Genomic DNA, 15404 nt, shown 5'->3' on the forward strand with positions numbered 1-15404 from the left:
ATGATCAGGACTGCGAGTATAGGGAAACAATGCATATGAAAAATCAAACTAGAGACTACAAAAGCTAACTGACCAATACCAGAGAGACTGGCACAACAGGCCAATACATCTATACGTTTTAAGCTTCAGTCATCTGCTGTCTTAACAGAAGAATTAATGTGTCTCAGATGATTCTGTTTGTCATGGGCTGAATGGGATAAACAACACATGCTCTTGTCTTAGACAGTTGGAGCAGATTTAGGGACGGGTCCTCAGCATATTGGTAGATCTCACAAACAAGATCCTCCCAGCAAAGAGAACAGCATGTTCACATTTCATCATCTTTTTTCCATGGAGTCGCTTCACAGTTTGGTAATAATCAACACTATGGTGTTCAGGAAAATCTTTTCAATGACTTCTCACTTATTTTTCATTTTTCCAAGGTCTGTAGGAATAAGTACAAACATAGACGCATTTATAATATAACTGTCAAAGTTAACGCGATGATGACGTTTTTCCGTTTCTAATTTCTTTAACGCCATCAATTTTTTGAAGGTTGTAGCGGGATCAGTTTTAAAGCTAGAGTGAAGATACTGATATTATATGAAACTAGAAAAACCTAAAGAATCCATTGGTAAATAACTCTGCAAACTTGTGCTAAATTTTGGCGAGGAAAAACTGTCATGACTATTTTCAAAGTGGTCCCTTGACCTCTGACCTCAAGATATGTGAATGAAAATGGGTTCTATGGGTACCCACGAGTCTCCCCTTTACAGACATGCCCACTTTATGATAATCACATGCAGTTTGGGGCAAGTCATAGTCAAGTCAGCATACTGACACACTGACAGCTGTTGTTGCCTGTTGGATTTGAGTTTGTGAGGGTTTCTGGACAATATTTGTCAATGTGTTGTTAAATCATTTCCAACTATAAATATATACAAATGTTTGCTTAAAGTAGAATACAGTATTTGTCCACTCACATGTTGATAAGAGTATTAAATACTCGACAAATCTCCCTTTAATGTACATTTTGAACAGATAAAAAATGTGCGATTAATTTGCAATCATGCAATTAATCGCGGTTAAATATTTTAATCGATTGACAGGCCTAATTTATAATAAATTAGATATTTTTTCTTTAATACTGGCGCTGAACTGCACAGCTGGATGGAGCTTAACTGCGTTGCTCGAAAAGCTGTAAACTGAAGTAAATTGATTCATGTGGAGCTGAACAGCATTGCTTGATAAATGGTTGGAAGATAAACTGCATTGCTGGCTTATAGCTTTGTGTGAAGGAGCAGCTGAAGTGTTGGAATGATAGGAAAGGGATAAAATATAGTGTGAGCAATGAAAGGTGTTGAAATGAGAGTGATAGTGTAAGGACTCACATGAGCTTAAGTGTACGAAGAAAGAGTTGAGGTGTCATTCAAGTGTCTTGGTTGGATTAAGGGTAAACTATCAGCCGGGGTCTGAGCCCTATAAGCACTGCCATGTACTAGAAGGAGTTATTGGAGTCATTACAGCATCATACCAGTGTCCCTCATCTGGAATGTAATGAAGTGCTTATCCTGCAAACAGTCAGCCCGAAGTGATGAACTGATTGATTTGAACAGGCATGTAACTACTCTGTTTGTTCAAAGCTTGTGCGTCCCATTTGCAGCAATAACTCCAGCTGTAATGCCGTTACCGCACCAAAGTAAGTGTGTTAAAATCAGTGGATTATCAAGGCTCCGTAGCTTTCTAGGAAATCGGAGTGCCCTAATAAACACCAATGAGTATGAACTAGTTCAGTACGGTGGCAGAGCCAGTTCTGAGTAAAACAAAGCACATGCAATCATTCAGTTTCCACTGAATTATTTCATTTATTAATTTTAAGGTGGTTTTTGGACCCTGTTGAGACTCCTGATCCATTTTTCCACACACACACACACAAAGGGATTTCATGACTGAACGACCCCAAATGTGCATGACTGGGAAGCATTGTTTATCAAATTAAATGTTACTTTGGAATGCATAATGATCGGCAGCTGACTTCACAAAGACAGTTTCTGAATTGTTTTTCCCAAGAACTCAGATGATTGGAAAACATTTCCTGTCACATGAAACTTTTTGTTTTGCTCACACAATCTGACCATAAAGGTCCTCATGGCTATTAGATTTAATAAAGTCATTGTATTTAATAAGAAAATGTCAAATTTCAATGACGTACAGCGCCACTGACTGATTGTGATAGATTATATTCCATATTATGGAGAAGCATGGTAATATTAGAGCACAGATCAGCAGTCAGGACATCTGCATCCTGCCAGCTCTCTGCCAGAGATGCTGCTGGGAGGTTACAAGCTGCAGCGGCCCTCTCGCGTCATCACAGCGGCTGGCTGGGGCGAGGCAATCCACCGGGGGACTGTTATGGACTGGTTCAACTTGAAGAGGTCTGAAGTCACACAGGCCCGTATGTTAGCCAGAAGTCCCTCGATAGGCATAAAGCACAAGTTTACTTGGAGTTGCAGGGAAAGATATTCCCTGATTAGTGATTTATCTCTGGAGTTCATAGATGGGAATGTCTGTTAGGAGCCAGAGTTTATACAAACCTTTGTACCCATGGCCTTTCCCACTGACTTGATATCATTTTCATGTTAAGCGATCTTCAGTTGTTTTTCGTGAGGATTCTCACAAGAAGAGAGACATTTGTTGTCAATAGGTTATCATTGAAATTTGTTAGAAGCGTAGACGGATGAGCCTCGTTTCTTCAGAGACAGATAATGACGTGCAGGCTTTTGTGTAAATCTAGGCTTTCTTAAACAATTCAGAAGCTGACTGGAAATAAAGGATACTACCTTGCACGTGTTTGTGAATAAATGGTGAATAAATACTAATGAATTAATAATAAATTCAATGGTACTTCATTCTGAATAGAACATTAAACCTCAATCAACCATTGACAAGGAAAAACTAATTTCTGCCTTCCTCCACCTATTGTTGCTGAGATGAAGGGAAGGGTGTGAGAACTGCAGGAGAGGCAGGAAGTGTGAAGGGAAGGTTTGTGTTGACTGAATGTAAATTCATAAAGATTTCTATAATTGTATTAAAGACCCACCGTTTTCATTTCAAGGTGAAGCTCTATAGCAGAATCGTTGCTTCTTTAATAGTTATAATATGCTAATAATCTAAAGACTGTCTTCGACCATAGGCATAATATGTATGAAGTTTTAAAATAGGCGTAGTTCCGCTTTAACGTTTGTCAATATATTTGAAAAGACTTTAAATGGCTTTTATTTGTCTTTGAATGCACTTAAAAAATTATACGTTTAACATTTTCTTTTAATTGGACAAGTTTGATGGAAGCAAGGCTCTTTACTGGGGGGATTTAAATAGCAAGTTTACATTAAAACAAAAAACTAAATGAGAACATAATCAAAAGACTAACTGCATTAATGCTTTTCATGTGGTCATTGTCATATTATCATTAACTTTCTGAATGAAATGTTGCGTGATTACTCTGAGCAGTGGTCCATAGGGATCATAGTTTCATAGATATGTAGATATAAATCATCACATCATGGAAAGTAAAGAGACTGACAGTGAATGAATGAAACTTCCAAACCATAGCTGTATATTTTAGGTCTGAATATGATTACCAAAAAAAAGCACAACGTTTGCTGTTGTTGGAGCATCCAATGCAACAAAAGTTTCAGTAAAATACCCATTAAATATAAATTAGGACTGTCAGTCACTTAAAATATTTAATCACGATTAATTGCAAATTAATCGGATATTTTTTATCTCTTCAAAATTTACCTTAAAGGAAGATTTGTCAAGTATTTAATACTCTTATCAACATGGGAGTGGGCAAATATGCTTGCTTTATGCAAATGTATGTATATATTTATTATGGGAAATCAATGACAAATATTGTCCAGAAACCCTCACAGGTACTGAATTAAGCATAACAAATATGCAGGTTTGGAGCATTATTTAGGCTCCTTTGCAACAAACTAGAATGACATGGTTGGTACCAATGGATTCTTTGAGTTTTTCTAGTTTCATATGATGCTAGTATCTTCACTCTCGCTTTAAAACTGTAACAGATAACCCTAATCTAAATACATATTATCATTAAAAAACGTTATGGTTCTACAACCAAAACATTAATATTACCATTGCTTGTAATCCAGATAGAAAATGCAAATGTGTATAAACATTAACAGCATCACATTTACTTCTCCATCTAAGCAACATTTTTTTTTAACTTTTTATTATTTGTGGAATCGTTTCATGGCAAATTAGCTCGCCAAAGAAATAACACACGTTCAATGAATCAAAGTGATATCAATGATTCCGACCAACAGCGAGTTAACAAGCTTCTTCCTGCCTTGTTGCTGTAAATGGGTCAAAGAATTAAACCAAAGTCACAGTGAAAACTGTTGAACGAGACAAACTCTCATATGCACATACTAATGTGACACTTATCCTACCTGGACAGGAAATTTTACAACCTTTACTACTGCCACACACATCATTTTACTCCATGACACGGCTGTTATGCTATATATAATATCTGTCCAATTACAATACCAATGTGCGTTTTATTCCAGGATAAGGTTTGTGTGTGTCGTTGGGTCATGAAATGGCCCACTTTTCTCATAGATGTGATGTGTCAGAGCTTTCCCCATAACCCAAATCGTAAAACACTTGGTCTACATAACGCCCTACAAACTCAAATATGGGTCACGTATACCATCCATGTAAGTTTCATCAGTATGTAAAGATATACTGGAAATTAGCCTGAGTGATTAAGTGTTCGGTAAAATCACAACGACCGCTCGGTTGTAGGTGTGACCAGAGAAAATGTTCAATAAAAGCCTCACGTCTGAATAGGAGGTTAAAGGGACTATTTGTAACTTTCAGAAATGATTCTTAACGGCGACACCTGTGGCCGTGAAATCAACAAAAGTCAGCGTCGGGCTCGTGCTTGCTCGCTCTAAATAGACATGAACGAGCATCGCTCAAAACAGTGAGGTGACACACGTCAGCTAAAACCACAACATCACTATATTTCAGCTGCTTGGCAGTAATGTTAGCTGACCAGATGAAGGTCTCTCCATGAATCACTGCTGATACTGTGTTTGCTTCTCCTGCCTCAGGCAGCGAGTAACTCGTCTCCCTCCGCCCGCAGCCGGAGTGAACAGGGAGACACCGGCACCCGGTCGGTAACGATACGACAAGGTTTCTCTCTGCAGAGTCCCGTCACTTAACAATACACGGAAAACCTCTGTTTGTCTGGTGAAGCTGCAGCATTTATTTCTGCACAAACGTCCACTGTACATTCACTAGATATTCTCAGAGCTAAACTAACTCTTCTGTAGTGTGGAGTGAGTGCGCATTCACGTCTAGAGGTGGAGCGAGTATGCGAGAATGCGCGCTCTGTCTGAGTGAAGGCAAGCAGGCAGAGGAGCGGGGACGCAGGCCACACGCGAGCGCGCATATGCGAGCGCGCATGTGTCCCGATCCGGTACATTTATACGCTTAAAAAGTTACAAACAGTCCCTTTAAGTCTCGCTAAAGCTGCTCTTAATTAGGTCTTCGCTGGCTGTGTGTCACGGCGGTGGTCTCTCTGCTGCAATGGCTAATGAGAATGTGTCTCCATGGTGTTTACCAGGTGTGGGTAGTAACGTGTGTGTGTCAGGGGGGAGGGATTAACTGCTGGATGCTTTGATGAGAACATATTGCTGTGGAAATATATAGGTCAGCAAGGTTTAGAACATCAAGAGATAAAATTGAATCTCGTGAAAGAAAAGGCAGTAAAACGTAATCAACTATAGCATATACAAGCATACGCCAATCATGCTATTTTATGTGTTTAAAAGACAATTAACTACTTTACAGATTAACTCCATCGTAAACACGGTAGATAGCCTAATCTGTGACGCTGTTCATCATTGGTGTCACTCTATTTGCAGGCATGCGATAAGCAACTCCATACACACGGTCATTACCAATATTAACACACTGACTTATCAGCAGTCAAGCACTAAGTGCGCCTATTGTGAAATCCTTCAAGATGCCAGACTAATGAAGTTTACGACTGTGAAACCTGTGGGTGATTGAGACCTGATCACCGCAGGAATATAGGTCAATGAAGGCTGAGAAGAACATGGAGGGTATTTGCAGAGCTGCTGATACTGATTCAGATACTGATACTGCTGCTGATACTCAGTGCAAAGAGAGATGCATCTGCACATGTATAGATGCATTTGAGAGGCAATAAGCTGTTGCTCAGAAATATACGGTAGACGGGAAGTACTGGTGACGCTTACATGTCCACTTTTTTGTCAGGTTTTCTCTTTTATCATGTGCAAACAAGGAACGAGGGGTACCCAGATAGAAAGACATGACCTGAATACAACTCCTCACTGATCTATAGGATATGCTCATTGGAGCCCATTAGACCATAAAGGTTGCTAAGTTTCACTCTTCATGCACGTGTCGCGGCACACTTGTAGACATAGGAGGTCGAATTTAGGTATGGATGCTTAAGGTTGCTAGGTAGCTGCATGTGGCATTATCTGCAGTCATTGTAGGTTAGGTTTGTTTGTTCTGTCTATTTATAGTGTCTGTGGCCTATTTCGAGATATATTCGAAATATATAGGTTATCGTTCAAAAGAGAATCCGTTATTGTCTTACACATAGCAGTACCTATGACCTGAAAAAGAAATTCATGTTAGACCTCTCCAATATAGTTATATGACCCAACTGACCCATTAAAGCAGCAGTGGGTAGAATTGGAGCAAATATGATATAAAAAAGTTATTCTATAAAACCGTCTTTATATTCTGACAGTAGTGCATGAGAAAGGTAATCTGTAAAAAAAAAAGAAAAAAAAAAGCATGTGTCTCTGTCTCCTCCGGTGCTCCTAATGGCATCTGCAAGATTTCACAGACCGAAAGAAAACAACCAATCAGAACCAACCTGGAGCCTGTCATCTTTGAGCAGCTGTCAATCACTCGCGAACTCCGATCAAACAGTCAAACTAGGCAGCGCTGATCAAATATGAATCAATATTCTGTTACTGTAATGCCTATTTCTCGCCTCAAATGTTTTCAGAAACATCTTGTAGTGTACGGCTTAGCTGTAAAATGAGAAAGTTTGTGACCCGGCAGCCATGTTGAGATCAATTGAGGAAATACCAAGCACCGCCCACCAGCCGGAGCAAACTTTCTCATTTTACAGCTAAACAGTACAATACAAGATGTTTCTGAAAACATTTGAGGCAAGAAATAGGCATTACAGTAAGAGAATATTGATTAAGATTTGATCAGCGCTGCCTAGTTTGACCGTTTGATCAGAGTTTGCAAGTAGCTGCCTCCGTTGAATGAACAGCCAATAGGAACGCTCTCTCTCTGAAATGACCTGTGATTGGCCGAAGTCTACCGTCACAGGCTAAATGTTTTAAAGCCTGAAAACAGAGCCATGAGGAGGTGCAGAAGTCTAGTTTTCATTGAGCACTTGAATTACAATATGCTGAAAGGTTATTGTGGAATTTTTTGCCAAATAATGCCAAAAACATTTTGCCTACTGCAGGTTTAAGAGATTTTTGTCGTCTGGTGCCCCATCCAAATATATCGTGGTTGCTCTATAATTTGAGCAATGGGAAGTAAGCATGGTAGAGCGGGTGAAACTTGAGGCGATATCACCATCCTTACACTTATTGTTGTAGTAAAATAGGAGTGAAATCTTTTCAGTTTAGCTGGTCTGAGAACCTCAAACATTTGGACACAGCTTAGAAATAATATATATTAAAATAAATAAAATAAAGAACCCAGCACTTCTGTTTCCTCAACATTTTTGACGACCCAGCACCTAAATAATAATGGAAAAAAAACTAAGGCTGTAGGTTCAGGTTCAGGTTCAGGTGACTTTATTTGTCCCCGTAGGTAGATTTGTTTTGCAGCAAAAATAGAGGATGACATCCGTATTGACAATTAGGTAGAGCACAGACAAGAGACAGACATACCACAAACATGACAAAGAGTACTCAAAGGCTTACTGGGATCAGGACCCAGCTAAAAGAAGGCCACAAGAACAATATATACATAAACAGGCTGTAGCTTGTTGTGTCATAATTTCCTAAAATATTTTTTCTCCTTTTATATGCTAAAATATTTAAGTCATAAAGCCATTCTCCAAGTGTTTGTTATGAGCACATAGCTGATCTAATGAAGCCCATTTGGAGCAGTGCCATTCAAATTCAACTTCAATAAGAGTGGCGTGACGTCAGCACATCATGCGTGACGTGTATCGTGTGCGTCGTGAAGCAGGGAGCAGAGGAGCGCGATGGCGGTGTCTCAACCGAGAGGAGAGAAGGAGAGCGAGGATTGCTCTCTGCTGCCTTTAGTTCATGATATTATCAAATGGTAAGACTACCGGCGGACTCGTGTGTGTTTAACGTTACTCACGGCTCAGTGAAAAGCTCTTTTACTTGTCGTAAACACTCGTTTTTGGCTGGAGTTGCTAAGCTTGTTGACATAAAGCTAACGGTAGCTAACGTTAGCTCTTACTGCTAGAACAGCGGTCTCTAAGCAACCTGCTAGAACAGCGGTCTCTAAGCAACCAGCAGCTCTTAACTCCTCTCCACTGGTGTATTGTTTACACTTTCATTTGTATTTATCATTGTTGTAGGTCTATGGTATGACGGTACGACAGAGTATTAGGAACACATTGAGGAAACATTTTTTTTTTTTTTTTAGATTTCGTGAATAAAGTTATAATATTATGAGAATAAAGTCATAAGTTTAAGAGAAAAATGTCGTAGTATTATGAGAATAAAGTCACAAGTTTGAGAAAGAAAGTTGTAATAATAGGGAGAATAAAGTCATAAGTTTAAGAGAAAAAATGTTGTAATATTATGAGAATAAAGTCATAATATTACGAGAATAAAGTCACAAGTTTATGAGAAAGAAAGTTGTAATATCAGGAGAATAAAGTCATAAGTTTAAGAGAAAAAAAGTTGTGATATCAGAATAAAGCCATAATATTACGAGAAAAAAGTCACAAGTTTATGTGAAAAAAAGTTGTAATATTCTGAGAATAAAGTCATAATATTACGAGAAAAAAGTCACATGTTTATGTGAAAAAAAGTTGTAATATTATGAGAATAAATTCATAATATTACGAGAAAAAAAGTTGTTATATTATGAAAATAAAGTCACAAGTTTAAGAGAAATAAAGTCATAATATTACGAGAATAAAGTCATAATATTACGAGAATAAAGTCACAAGTTATGAGTAAAAAAGTTGTAATATTATGAGAATAAAGTCATAATATTACGAGAAAAAAGTCACATGTTTATGTGAAAAAAAGTTGTAATATTATGAGAATAAAGTCATAATATTACGAGAAAAAAAGTTGTTATATTATGAAAATAAAGTCACAAGTTTATGAGAAAAAAAGTCATAATATTCTGAGGATAAAGTGGCAAGTTTAAGAGAAAAAAGTTGTAATAATATGAGAATAAAGTCATAAGTTTAGGAGAAAAAAGTTGTAATATTATGAGAATAAAGTAACAAGTTTAAGAGAAATAAAGTCATAATATTACGAGAATAAAGTCATAATATTACGAGAATAAAGTCACAAGTTATGAGTAAAAAAGTTGTAATATTATGAGAATAAAGTCATAATATTACGAGAAAAAAGTCACACGTTTATGTGAAAAAAAGTTGTAATATTATGAGAATAAAGTCATAATATTACGAGAAAAAAAGTTGTTATATTATGAAAATAAAGTCACAAGTTTATGAGAAAAAAAGTCATAATATTCTGAGGATAAAGTGGCAAGTTTAAGAGAAAAAAGTTGTAATAATATGAGAATAAAGTCATAAATTTAGGAGAAAAAAGTTGTAATATTATGAGAATAAAGTCATAATATTATGAGAATAAAGTCACAAGTTTATGTGAAAAAAAGTTGTAATATTCTGAGAAAAAAATCACAAGTTTAAGAGAAAAAAGTCGTAGTATTATGAGAATAAAATCAATATTATAAAGTAGTAATTTTACGAGTTATTTTCTTTTTTTCTCGTAAAGTTATGACTTTATTGTCGTAAAGTTATGACTTTTTTTTCTCGTAAAGTTATGACTTTTTTCACGTAATATTACTACTTTTTTCTCGTAATTATGACTTTATTCTGGAAATCTTAGATGTTTTTTCTCCTCAATGTGACCCTAATACTCCGTAGTATATTGTCTATTTGGCCCTCACTGCATTAGACTTACATTCTATATACTTAGACTATAAACTGTGTTACCTTCATCACAATGATCAAATGTTTTGCGGCTCCAGACAATTTTTATTTTTTTCATTTTGACTAAAATGGCTCTTTTGATAAAAAAGGATGCCGATCCCTGTGCTAGGCTAACTAGAAAAGGTAAATGTCCAAAAATAACATTTCCCCTCATTCTCCTTACTCCCTTTAAGCATGGACAAGGACAGCCAGGATGTCCACCAAGAACTGGCCAAGCTGAAGACGAAGATCCAGGAGGCTCGGGAGCAGATCTCCACCATGCCCGGGGTAGACAGCAGCCCTCTGGAGCAGCAGCAGCAGCTGGCCACGCTGCGGGAGCAGGTCAGCACCAAGAACCAGCTGCTGCAGAAATACAAAAGCCTGTGCATGTTTGATGTGCCAAAAGCATCGTGAACCTGAAGACTGGATCACTGCTCTGACTGGAGGAAAGCTCACAGACAGTCGAGGTGCAGGGAGGATGTTTTGTTTTGCACCCATGGAGCAGATGTGGGATTCAAGAATACGGGATGGACGTTTAAAATGAGCAAGGACTTATTTTTGCAAGATGTCTTTGAACTTCACAAAATGTTCTCTTTTTGTTCTTTTTTTGCGTTGCGAGAATGCAAACCTGGTTATGTAGTATTTGTATTAAATGTAGTTTTTTCTCAGTTTTCTTATCTTGTGATATCTTGCAATATTTTGTAATAAAATGAATTGATTAAGAACTATTGGCTTAAAGCCTTTTTCTAATCAGTCTAGTCGTACACATTGATTTTAGCATGTGGCCTTCATCACTAATTAGCCTAAGCATTTTTTTTAACAAACTACTATCGGTATGCATCATTTACTATGTTTCTTTTATAAGGGGATTTAGGGATATTGAGAATCCAATGATTTAATAGTGGAATATATCAAGGTCTACTATGCCTTATCCTGGCACAGAGCTGATATACAGTTAAACCTGAGTGAAAGTGCTTGAAACAATGTGAGGAGTGTGTTGGAACTAGGGCTTTCAAAGTTAACACGTTACCGCAATTTTGTTTGAACCTCACTAGTTTAACACATTAATGCAATTTGCAACTTTTAGGTTGTAGCGGGCTCAGTTTTAAAGCTAGAGTGAAGATACTGGCATCATTTGAAACTAGAAAACCTAAGGAAGCCAATGGTAAACACTCCAAACTTACCCAAATTTTTGGTGAGGAAAAACTGTAATGGCCATTTTAAAAGGGGTGCCTTGACCTTTGACCCCAAGCTATGTGAATGAAAATGGGTTCTATGGGTACCCACGAGTCTCCCCTTAACAGTCATGCCCACTTTATGATAATCACATGCAGTTTTGGGGCAAGTCATACTGTAGTCAGTTTGAGTTTGCCATGTTATGATTTGAGCATATTTTTTTATACTAAATGCAGTACCTGTGAGGGTTTCTGGACAATATTTGTCATTGTTTTGTGTTGTTAATTGATTTACAATAAGACCTTTATACATATATTTGCATAAAGAAAGCACATTTGCCCACTCCCATGTTGACAAGAGTATTAAATACTTGACAAATCTCCCTTTAAGGTACATTTTGCACAGATAAATGTGCGATTAATCACGATTTATAATGTTGGAACCTCAGGTCAGTATGTTGCAGCTTTAATCTCTTATCTGCTTGTGTATGGAGTGACAGGATGAGCTAATATGTATTTCAACAAACTGAGACTATTTCCCAGTAGAGTGAAACTGCTGCATGAAATGTGCATAAGTACATTTGAGACTTTGCAGTGTTTCATGTAACTTAATTGTGTTTTGCTTGAAAGGAAAGAGAAGAGGGAGACAGATTATGAAAGTATCAAGTGGTTTTATTTTCCCTTTTCTTATCCAAAAAAATCGACGTGGATATAATAAATACACATTCAGTTTTGTTCATAATGCAACAAACATTCAAGTTCCACCAAGTTTGAGAAAAAAAAAAAATGAAAAAGAAAAATAGCAAAATGTAAACATTTTTCTCTCAAACTAAAGGAGAGGCAGATTATACAGCATTGTTTCAGAGCATCTCTTGCATCTCTTCACGTGGACAGAGCCTCTCCACCATGTCTGTCTCTTCACAGTTTGGTTCACATTTGTATCACAGTCTTTGAGCTTTATGCAGCCTCTGCATGCACAACAGCTCCGATTTACAGTTGTAGAAAAGTCTCACAGAAAGTCTCAAAGTGTCAGCATATGACGCATCCTTTCTCCTTAGACTGGCTGCCTCCTATCGCTTTCTCCTTGATGTACATCAAGTCACTGTGCACGCTGGGTCTCTGCGCAAACGGCGCCACAATCCCGTACGCGTTCCCATCCTTGCACTTCTTGTTCCTGAAGGACTTTCTGTGCAGAAGCTCGCAGTGCTGCACGGACACTTTGCAGTGGCGCCCGGGGCTCATCTCGTTGGGCAGCTTGGCCATGGAGAACAGAGTCTGAAACATCTGGTCCACGTTGGTGTTCTTCTTCGCAGAGATCTCAAAGTATGCGCAGGTCTCCTCTCCTTCTCCTCCTCCGACCAGCTGCTCGATCTCCTCCTCTTGCACCTCTCGGTGAAAGTCTCTGTCGCACTTGTTGCCGCAGATGACCAGCGGCACATCCACGTTCTCCTTGGTTTTGTTACGCAGACACGACTTGGTCTCGTAGATCTGACGCTTCAGGCGCTGCACCTCCTGGAAGGAGTCTCTGTTGTCCAGGCTGAACACCAAGATGAACACATCACCTGGAAAACACAACAGAAGAGACAGGGTCAATGTCAAGTTAAAAATGCAATTTAGTAGCAGCAAAACAGCAGAAGTATTGTATATTGGTAGAAATTAAATTTTTTTATTCTTATTTTATTCTAACGTTCTATCTATTCTTTTGTTATTATACTGTTTAACTTGCACCAACAAAAAACAAAGCAAATTCCTAATGTATACATCTTACACCTGGCAATAAACATGATTCTGATTCTGCAAAACAGCAGCATATGTTTTTTTTTGGGGGGGGGGGGGGGGGGTTGAAGTATTGTATATTGATAGATATTCAATTTTTTTTATTCTTATTTTATTCTAACGTTTTTATCTATACTTTTGTTATTATACTGTTTAACTTGCACCAACAAAACCAAAGCAAATTCCTAGTGTATACATCTTACACCTGGCAATAAACACCATTCTGATTCTGATTTTTCTGATTCTGATTCTAAGATTCTGATTCTAAGATTCTGATTCTGATTTTTCTGATTCTGATTCTAAGATTCTGATTCTAAGATTCTGATTCTGATACTGATTCTGATTCTGAAGCTCAACTCACCAGTAAGAATTGAAAGCCTCCTCATCGCAGGGAACGGATGATTTCCAGATGTGTCCAAAATGTCCAGCTGGTAAACGTTCCCCCTGATGCTGTAAAGTTTCCTGTGAAAGTCCTCAATAGTTGGAGTATACTGGTCTTCCACTCTCTCGTTCAGAAACCGAGAGATGATGGCAGTCTTCCCAACTTTCGTGGAGCCCAGGATCACCATCCTGTGGCAGTTCTTGGCCGGAATGTTGAACTCATTCTCGGGTGGAGACATTTTCTTAATCATGTTTTCCTTTTTGCAGAAATGCACCAGGAGTTTCGGCGGTGCTGTAGAGCAGGAGTTAAGTCCTTTCCAGTGATGTGAGGAGGTGTAACCTCGCTGTTGTGTCTGTGTCTGTAGCCTGGAGGAGAGCAGGACTCGGTATTTATGGGGAAATTGTGCCGCGCCTCCAAAACGCGTCATGCGTCACGCTGCAGCTTTGGGGAGCTGGAGAGAGAGACCAGATATCATAATGTTACTCTGGCAATTTGTGTGCGTCAGCACTGTCCAACACTCTTCAACAGAAACAGGGAAAGATAGCAACTATAAATGCTTAACCATTAAACATTTGAACACATTTTCGTGCGTAATAATCACAAAATAACTATGAAATGGTGAAAAATCATGTTTTTAAATATGCAAGTTGTGTACGCATTATATTAAACCAATGAGTTTTAATGCATTAGACAAATACATTTCACATTAATCCTGTTATGCATGCAACTAAACAGCATTTTCTTTGTTCTTTTTTGCCCCAAAATCATGTTTTTAAATCTGCAAGTTGTATATGCATTATATTAAACCAATGAGTTTTTTAATGCATTAGACAAACACATTTCACATTAACATGTTGTGCATGCACAGAAACAGCATTTTCTTTGTTGTTTTTTGTCCCTATAGAGACACCAAGTTGTGTGCACATTATATTAAACCAATGAGTTTGAATGCATTAGACAAATACATTTCACATTAACATGTTGTGCATGCAACGAAACAGCATTTTCTTTGTTATTTTTTGTCCCTATAGAGACACCAAATCGTATGCGAGTATCGGTTTCATCTGTTTTTTCTCAGTAAACAGACTTTCCCTCAGGAGAAAGCAGCTGGAATATGTGAGGTTAGGAGGACACACACAAAAGGCTTGTTAATGGGGGGGGAAAGTGTGTTTTTGCTCTTATAATCCTCAGTTTTCCCACATGCATGAGTTTATGTGTCAGCCTATTAAGATGCTGCATACGCTTAACTGAAGTTTGATGTTCTTAAAGGCCTATATACATTTAGCAGTCTCCCTATGTATATAATATATTGTATTCCTGTTTTTTAAATGTGTTAAATTTCTCTTATCTATTTTATTTGTTATTCTATTTTATTGGTTTTATTATTTAAAGGGGAGCACCACCTAAATTAAGAATTCCAAGATGTTATTTCCATGGCCGAGGAAAGTTCAGTGTGAACATGAGCTACGCCCTCTCAAAGCCAGAAACCAGAGAAGTACAGTAAGTATCCAACTGGTGATGTCATAGGGTGTATAGTCTGGAGCTGCCACATAGATACTGATTTTGTGGACCCACAGAATGTTTTTTTTCTTTTTGTATACCCAAATGAGCTTGATCCTATTGTAGTGTTGTCAGGTGTGAAACAGAAAATGTTCCCACATACTCAGGTTGTTCCCCTGGGTGCTCTCAGTACCACCGAGAACATCTCACCCTATTCATTGTCTATGGGGCAGCTTCACACTTTGTATCCCATGACATCACAAGTCTGAGTGTTAGCACCTTTGGATTTGGGAGAGAGTTGTTCATGTTT

At 38.0% G+C, this 15404-nt stretch overlaps 2 protein-coding genes across 2 annotated transcripts; one reads left to right on the forward strand and one right to left on the reverse strand.

The window, feature by feature from the left end:
• Positions 1-8240: 8240 nt before the first annotated feature.
• On the forward strand, positions 8241-10929 carry med9 (mediator complex subunit 9). Its single transcript, XM_037793591.1, has 2 exons — positions 8241-8397; positions 10456-10929. The coding sequence occupies exons 1-2, from the start codon at positions 8318-8320 to the stop codon at positions 10673-10675; spliced, it is 300 nt and encodes a 99-aa protein (XP_037649519.1). The 5' UTR covers positions 8241-8317; the 3' UTR covers positions 10676-10929.
• Positions 10930-12085: 1156 nt separating this feature from the next.
• LOC119502527 (dexamethasone-induced Ras-related protein 1-like) lies at positions 12086-14200 on the reverse strand. The gene is made up of 2 exons (XM_037793583.1): positions 13574-14200; positions 12086-12998 (listed from the first exon to the last, which is right to left on the reverse strand). The coding sequence occupies exons 1-2, from the start codon at positions 14019-14021 to the stop codon at positions 12466-12468; spliced, it is 981 nt and encodes a 326-aa protein (XP_037649511.1). The 5' UTR covers positions 14022-14200; the 3' UTR covers positions 12086-12465.
• Between the last annotated feature and the right edge of the window lie 1204 nt (positions 14201-15404).

The sequence above is a fragment of the Sebastes umbrosus genome, chromosome 14 (genome assembly GCF_015220745.1).
Source record: "Sebastes umbrosus isolate fSebUmb1 chromosome 14, fSebUmb1.pri, whole genome shotgun sequence".
Classification (NCBI taxonomy): Eukaryota; Metazoa; Chordata; class Actinopteri; order Perciformes; family Sebastidae; genus Sebastes; species Sebastes umbrosus.